Here is an 8,243-nt window from a genome sequence, read left to right on the forward strand (position 1 = left end):
AGTAACTACCCAGAAATATAGTTTGTTTATTTAGAAGTCCTTTGGGAAATCATTACTGCTCCTGATGGAGTGTCTCAAATATTGCAATTCTAAGGCACAACAGGCTATTAGAAGATATTTTTATCCTCTAAAAATAGAGGAATATCCTGTTTTCTATATGAAAATAAGCCACTGAAAAAAACAACCCTCTGTTTTGGCTATTTTTACTTAAGTCCTTCCTCAATGTCAGTGGCCCCATTCTGAAAGCAAGAATAACCAAGTCAATCTATTTTGGATACTTAGGCATCAAACTGCTGTAGAACTGAAAACAAAGGTAACAGAAAATGTTACTGGTGAACTTCCTTCATGCCATTGACTTCGTATCATCAAATATTCATATCATTTAGTAGCACTAGTGGCAGTTAAGTCCTGTGCAATGCTAAAGCACCTTCACTTAGAGAATTTTAAAGCATTCTCAAAGTAATGCTGGTCTTACCCTCAGCCCATCCCAGTCTGGCAGACACAGAGAGGCAGGAGCTGGCATTGAAGGCTGGGGTTCCCAAAGACCCACTCCAGCCACTAAGTGATACTGCCTCCCCACATGTAAACTCCCTTTATTGAGAGACAAAATACCTTTAAAACATATTAGTAAACACATCAGTCTCTTAATTACACCTTAGGAAGATCCCCTGACCTTGCTGAATCACTTGTAACTAAGTGGCCTCCAGGCATTAGAAGTAAATCCTGTTTTTATTTTGAGGCATCATCAAAGAACGTGACAGCACCATGGAACTGCAGGTAGGCCAGCCTTGTGCTGCACCTAAGGCAGCCATATATCCAAGGCTATCTGTCTCAAGAGAGATATAAATCACTTAGAAACTGCTGATCCTCAGCCTCCAACCTATATCTCCTTTGTTATCTGTGGATATCTGTGAGATAGGTGCTATTTCCAAAGGGAGAGAGGTGTATTCCCAAAGTGCTTTCCTGTTTGGTGCATGTGAAAGTGATCATCAAAAGTGAAAGCCCTCCAGCCTGGAAACTACCAGTAACAAGGAGGAGCTGATGACAAACCCCCAGGAAAGAAGCAAAAGCAGGTATCTGAATACAGGCACAAGAGAAAGGAATCCAGCTTGAACATCTGGGGCAGAAAACTGTTCAAGTGCAATCTGGAGTCAGATCTGTGAAAATCTGTGAGGGAATGAGGAGTGGGTTAGTGACAGGGTAGCTTTTAAAGCAGCCCAAAAGGGGTCCCTTTTTCTGTCTGATGCACAAGGTGAAGTGTGACTCCTCCATCCTCTATGGCTGGCCCTTGGCCAGGTGCATCATTCAGGCTGCTTGGGCACCCAGGTGAACCTCCAGCCGCCATCATCATCCCTGCGCACGAAGGCCTGTCCCTGGTGGAAGCTGTGCGTCCTCACGTTGCGGTGGGGACTCAGGCACGTGGTGAAGGCCACTTCTGTTCTGTTGGGTGGCAAACCACCAGTCCAATAAGGCGACCCATAGGCTGGGAGGGAGGAAACACTCGGCACTGGTGAGGAGATGCATGGTGCTGAAGAAAACTGAGGAAGGAAGGGAGAATCCTGGCTGCATGGATGGGTGCTGCTGCTGCCTGGGGGCTCATGGCTGCAGCTGAACACTGCTGCTGCTCCTTCCCTGTGCTCACAGTCTGCTGCTCCCCCAGGGCTCAGGCAGTACGTGTCTTTCCCAAGGTCTGGGGACAGGGCACTGTAGTTAGCTGAAGCTTCATCAATGGTGTTCACATCTTTTAATCCTAAGGTCTGCAAGACCCAGCTGTCCACAGCAGGGCTGGCTTGCTCCTCGCAGGCAGTGAATTCATTGAAGAGGTTCCTTCTAGCTTTGGAAGCATGAGGAGTTTCTTGAGGAACAAAGCAGTGGTCCTCTTTTAATCTCCTCTTGGTACTTTTGAGGATAGCACAGGTTTTTTGCCCATGGTCAGACAGTAGTTTCTATTAAAAAAACCAGAACAACAAGGTGGAGACAGAAGATTAAAATTTGAATTTCTAGATACCTGAAGGCAACATGCTTCTGGCTTCAGATGCACAAGATGGTTACTACTTGATTACCACTGTCCTTACAGAGACTTTTTTTACTCTCTGCTTAAACATATGGGTATGACCAACTATTTTGTATCTTTACAGTGTCTGCGAAACCCTGTTCCTGAACGAGAAGAGTGTGACCATGTCAATAAGACCTGTGCTTTGATGGCATTCCCAGCCCTGAGCTGCCACGTGTCTCTGTGCCAGCAGCACTCTGCAGGTGAGCAGGGCATGGGGGCACAGTGGCAGCCTGACAAAGAGGGAGCATGTAAAGGTAACTCCTGCTGGAACAGGGAGATCCTGACAAGGCAGCGCTCAGAGCAGCAGCCTGAGTGGCACTGCACTCATCAATTCACGTCAGTTGTCATTATCCCAAGGACAAGGGCCCTTCAGGCATCCAGCTATGGTCAGATGAAGGCAAGAATAAACAAGGAAGCTCCCCAGCATGTCATGAATTCACTGCTCCACACTGGACCCTTCTCCACAGGACACAGGGGGTGGCCATGTCTCCCTGCTGTGCTCAGTGAAGGAGACCTTTTCTACTGCCAGGAGCCAGGTCTGGCCATGGGAAGGAGGACATCATGCTATCAACTCATCAACAGGATGGAAAAGAAAAGTCTCCCATGTCCTACATAGTCCTACAGTCTTTTTTACCTCATGCTCAATCCACAGAGTTGAGCAAATAATCAACAGTTCAGTTTCATGGGCAAGGTTGGAATAGCAAAAAATGTCTTTAAGCTGACAAGAAAAAAATATTTTCTTTATTTTTGTTTAGGTGAGAGACAAAGAATCCAAATGTTAAAAAAACAACCCTTCATACTTAGTTTAACAGAATGTTTCATCCAACCTGAAATGTTTAATTTTGTATTTCACCATTTAAAAAAACCGCACACAACTTTTTAATCAATAAACTGAAAAAAAAATCCTTATCAAAAGGATAATTGACAAAAGAGAAACATTCAAAATATATATATTGAAATTTGAACTTTTTACTGAAAAAAAGCATTTAGAGGAAATAATTTTACCTTGACTATATAATCTTATCTTACTTATAGCTATCTAATAAGTTAAACCTAATTATCTCAGGTGCTACACTGTCTCCACAGTCAGAACCTGACAGGATATCATTCCTAGAGCAAACTGTCACCTTTGTGAATTTAAATGTGAGTGTGGGTTCCACTGCAGGTTGTCTGCACTCTTAGATTTTCCATACATTTTACTGGCGTGTACCTAATCAACCTGTTCCTCCTGCACACATTTGTCTGACAGGTTTGAACACAATACCTTGGCTTTTTCTTCTAAACACTTAATCAGGGCAGAATTCAGGTATTGTCGGAGGTTATTATTTTCTTCATGTAACCTGGCAAGTTCCTCTTCCTTCTGAAGCAAAGTATCTTGAAGCTGTGGAATAGAGATATTGATGAATAGATGTTGACTCTGTAACTTAATAGCAATTGCCCTCTAGTACAAGCTGCTTGGATTTGATGATTTGGGTGTTTGCTTTGTGAGCTCAACCCACCCCCTCCAGCCTCTTGTCTCTATAAATCTAAGTGGCATGACTGTTCAGTTTTCACTTTTGACTTCCTTTAATCTTTAAGTGAGTGTTTGAAAAGATTACTCTGAAAAAACCTGCAACCGCAGAATAATAATAGAAATGAATTACAAGTAGCCCTGTGAGCAGCCAGAAATGGTCACGGGCATGACAGCAGCTTCAGGATCTCCTCTTGAGCCACAGCAAACATCCCTTTGCACCCCTCCTTCCCATTTAGATCTGCCTGGTGAAAAAAAAAATGTTGCAAGCTAACAATTTATGGGGGTAGAGTGCAGAGGAAGATGCAGTTTCCATTCTTTATGATAAAGTAGCACTCAGTGATCTCTTCAGTTCTGGACCCTACTGTGCCAGCCCTGGTAGATGTACAGAGTTGACATAATCCCTGGTCTCAAAAGCTGAACAGGAATGGCAGACACCTAACACTTTTCCATGGGAAATCTAAGAGTTTACAGATAGATTTTTGGCTCCTGATCATAGCTCTGGAGACTTCTTTGGAAGGACAAAGAACCTGCTGCCAAGGATCACAGGCATCTTCTAAGCATAGGCTTAGTCAAAAACAGATTTAAATGATTGAGGCAAAATCAAAGAAATAAGTACACTGACATCTGGAACTATGGTTTGATTCCAGGGACATTTAAGATAATATCTGAATTTTCACTGACTTGACTATGTCAAAACATCATTCCAAGTACTTGATCATAGTCATCAAACTGGAGTACCTTCACTGATGACAGTTCGGAGTTTCTCTTGTTGGGATTTACAAAAAAATGAAATATAAGAGAAAATAAAGTAACAAGGAAAACCTGTTGGTCAAAACAAAACGGTTGATCTTCCATGTAATTAGGCAATTCTGCTGCAATCATTTCCCATGAAGTTAAACCTGGTGGAATCAGGAGGACACACTCTACGTACTTTTAGCCAACAGCATCATCACAGCCTGAGGCCCCCCTGTTCATGCCCCTGGTTTTCTTTAGTGCCAAGACTGCAGCTGCAATATGATGTAAGAGGGGAGGAATGGACAGGGAATCCCACCAGAGTTGGTCCAACTTCACAGGACAACATGGGGGAGAAAAAAAGTCCAACAAGGAACAACAGTTTTGTGTCGCTTCTGACACCCGTGCCAGTGACAGGGAGACATGCCATAAGCCAACCCAGAAGGTGCAATCCGTGACAAAAAGTTCGGGAGCCTCGTGGGGTGAACCCGGGCGTGCTGGGGGGCGCGGAGCCTTTACCTGCTTGTTTCTGTAGAGCTGGGAGGACAGCTGGTCTCCCTGCCACGCCGCGTCCTGGGCACCGAGCTGCGGGCTGCAGACCTGGCCTGCGGATGAGAGCCAGGGTTATCCCGGCCCCGTGGGGCTCCCAGCGCGGCCGGGGCCCGCGGCGCTGCGGCGGCGGCTGAGCACTCACTCACTCACTCACCCTGCGGCCGGCCCTGGCTGTGCGGCGGCTCCGCGGCGCAGACGGCGGCCCAGGTCTCCTTGGAAACCCCGGCGGGGGCGGACCAGGGCCAAGCGCAGCCCGAGCCCCCGGCGAAGTCCGGCTGCGGGCACGGCCGGCCGGCGCTCTGCGGAGGGAAGGGCCGAGGCGATGGGGCGCTCGGCGGGGCCGGGGGCCCCGAGGGGAAGCGGTGCCGGCCCGGCCCCGCCAGAAGCGCCCCGGCGGGGCAGCGCTCTCCCCACTGCCGTCCGGCCGGGCTGTGCTCAGGTGCTGTCCCGAGGCAGCGGCCAGCCCTGACCCGGTGCCCGCTCCCCGTTCCCCGGTGTCACCACTCCGTGCGCCGAGCGCGGGCAGTGCCGCCCCGCCAGCCCCCGCAGCACCGGGCTCCGAGCACCGCTGTGCCGGGGAGGCGGCTCGGCTTCCTGCAAACCCTGGGGAAGTGCTACGGTCCTGAGGGCGTTTAGGGTGAAGGGGGTTCCAATGCTGTCCTTGTTCCTGCCACCAAGGGTGTTCGACTCAGCTCTAAGCAGCAGCACAGAGCCAGCAGAGTCACCTCCTGGCTGCTCGCACTCTCTTCTGCCCCTGCAGTCCTGCAGGAGTCCCAGACCGCAAAGCCTGGGGTTGTCCCCTCCAAATAAGCCTCATCTGCAGCAACTCTAAATCTCTGCAAGGAAGGCAACGGCAGAACTTGGAGTCTCAGTCAGGGAGCCTGCCCACCCATGGGAAGGCACAGCAGCAGAGACTGCACTGGCAGGTAGAGAAGAGCCCTCTTCCTTTCCCATCTTAAGAGGGCACAAAATCTATTGCACTCCCCCAAGGGAGAGACCAGCTTCTCCTCCTCTGCCTCGAGGTCGAGAGAAATGCAAAGAGCACTTACCATATTAGTGGCAGAATGAAATGCAGGTCTTGGGAGCACGTTTCTGTTAAAGCCCCAGAGAGGTTTAAATGGCTCTGAAGGAGGGGGAGAGGGGGGAGACCGGGGAGGCGAGTTTAATCTAAAGGAGCTCCCAGTGACGCCTCAGAGCTCTCCTGAAACCCAGCAATCTGATTTGGTGTAAAGCTGTCAAACTTGTGACGTGAATAAACAGCAAACTTGCTGAAATCAAAGTCATTCTGGTCCCACAAATCAACACAAGGAAGGAGGGAAAAGAAAGGAGGGAGAAGGAAAAAAAAAAGCTTCCACACACTTCAGGGCAGCAGTGAACTGGTGTGTCTGAGTTTCACTCCAGGAAATGAACAGGCATCCAGGGAAGCATCCCACATGTTCAGAATAAGGCTGCTGGTGAGTTTTTTGTTTTGTTTTGTTTTGAAGACTTGTTTGCAGTTGTAAAATCCAGCAGGAAGAAACAAGTCTGTCCAACCTGCCTGGCTGACAGAGTGGGTTTTGCCCAGCTTACAGAGGTGTGTAGAAGCAAATATGATTCAGAGCACTTCTGTGGACAGTTCTGGGAAGCAAAGTGCAGGTTTCAGAACAACAGAGTCTGCAAGGACAAAATCCTGCAAATGTCTCACTATATCGAGAATGTTTTCTATCAAGCCCCAGACTTCCAGAAGATCTTAGGATATAAATGTGGCAGTGGTAAAATATTTATTATCATAAAGAATTGACTACCATAATGTTGCAAAAGCCATGGACAGGTGTGTCAAGGAAAGGCAGAGATTGTCTCCATATAGTCACTTTTGATTCATATCAGATTTACATAGCAATCAAAATCCATGGATAAATTTGAGATTTTTCCAGAGGGGAACAAAAAAAAAAAAAATCAAACAAAAAACCTTCACTGAGGGTCTGCCTTTGAATAGCATAGGGGATGGCTGGAATGAAGCAGTTTTTCTGCCAGGATCCTGCCCCTGCCATGGCGAGGGCTGTTCCAGGTGCTGTCCCAACCTGTCTGCAGCCAGCCAGGATGAAGCTGGGCCGAGGGCAGGCCGTGCTGGCATAGGGGATGGTCTTTCATTTCTCCCTGCAGGATGCTCAGTGCTGTTCCCCCACCAGCAAGCCTCAGGGACCATACCTGAGGGACAAACCAAGAGGGCCATTTGCTTTCCATTCTTTTATTACTGGTTATTTTCCTAGGTTGGTGCCCAAGATAAACTGGCAGTTATACCAAATTAAACCCCTGCCATCTCCTGCCTTATGCTTTTTTCAACAGAAGCGTTTTAAAAAGGCTTCACACTCACTCACTCAGCCTACAGTGCTTGGGGCCACACTTTAGGTTTCTTAACCCGCAGCCCAGCATTCGATAACTGCTGTGATAACCCGCTCCCTTCAATGCCAACCCCTCCTGCACGTCTGGGTGCTCTGTTGGCTACTAAGGAACTGCAGCGGGGTGACACATGCCCAACACCTGCCAGGGCCCAGCGCAGCTCCCCGGCCGGCTCTGGCCCCTCTGCCCGCTGCTGAGGCGCCGCAGGGCGCGGTGGCACCGGCGGCTCCTTCACACCGGGCACACCCCGGGCAAGCACCGCTGCTCTGGGGCCGAGCGGGCGGCAGCGCGCTGGGTAACGGCCCGGCTGAGGCGGGTAAAGCCGGGAGAGGAGACGTCCCGGGGCGGGCAGGCTGGAGGAACCCTCAGCGCCCGCAGCAGCCCCGTGCGAGAGGCGAACGCCCCGTGGGTCCCGCCGGGTCCCGCCAGCGCCTCCGGGCCCCGCAACGCCCGAACCGCGGCCATGTTCGCGCTGCCCAAGACGGCGTCATCAGCCCGCGCCGCCCCCGCCGTGCGGGCATGGCGGCGGGGGGAGCCGCGGACTGCTCTGAGGGGCCGGGAGTGACCCACTGCCGGTGCCCAGTGTGCACCACTCCCGGAGCCCAGACTGCCCCATTGAAGGTGCCAGGCTGCCCCACTCCCGGTGCCCAGAGTGCCCCGCTCCCGGTGCCCAGCGCGCCCTGCTCCCGGGGCCCGGCTGCCCCACTGCGGGTGCCAGGCTGCCCCATTCCCGGTGCCCAACGTGCCCCACATGTGGCCCGGGACACCTCGCTGCTGTCTGTCGGGGCAGCAGTAGGGAGAGGAGAATGAACAGCACATCCAGGGGATAACTGGGGGTTGGAACAGCTCTGTTATGAGGAGAGACTGAGGGAACGGGGCCTCTCCTTAGGGGATCTCATTAATGCAAATAACTACTCAGAGGTGGGGGTCAAGAGGCAGGTGCCAGACTCATTTCGGTGGTGCCCAGTGACAGGACGAGGAACAATGGCCATAAACTGGAACACAAGAAGC

At 50.4% G+C, this 8,243-nt stretch overlaps 1 protein-coding gene across 1 annotated transcript; it reads right to left on the reverse strand.

The window, feature by feature from the left end:
* Window positions 1-817: 817 nt before the first annotated feature.
* On the reverse strand, window positions 818-5,807 carry GMNC (geminin coiled-coil domain containing). Its single transcript, XM_058031399.1, has 6 exons — window positions 5,743-5,807; window positions 5,355-5,547; window positions 5,008-5,152; window positions 4,821-4,906; window positions 3,321-3,437; window positions 818-1,946 (listed from the first exon to the last, which is right to left on the reverse strand). The coding sequence occupies exons 1-6, from the start codon at window positions 5,805-5,807 to the stop codon at window positions 1,302-1,304; spliced, it is 1,251 nt and encodes a 416-aa protein (XP_057887382.1). The 3' UTR covers window positions 818-1,301.
* Between the last annotated feature and the right edge of the window lie 2,436 nt (window positions 5,808-8,243).

The sequence above is a fragment of the Melospiza georgiana genome, chromosome 10 (assembly GCF_028018845.1).
Source record: "Melospiza georgiana isolate bMelGeo1 chromosome 10, bMelGeo1.pri, whole genome shotgun sequence".
In the NCBI taxonomy this organism is placed as follows: domain Eukaryota; kingdom Metazoa; phylum Chordata; class Aves; order Passeriformes; family Passerellidae; genus Melospiza; species Melospiza georgiana.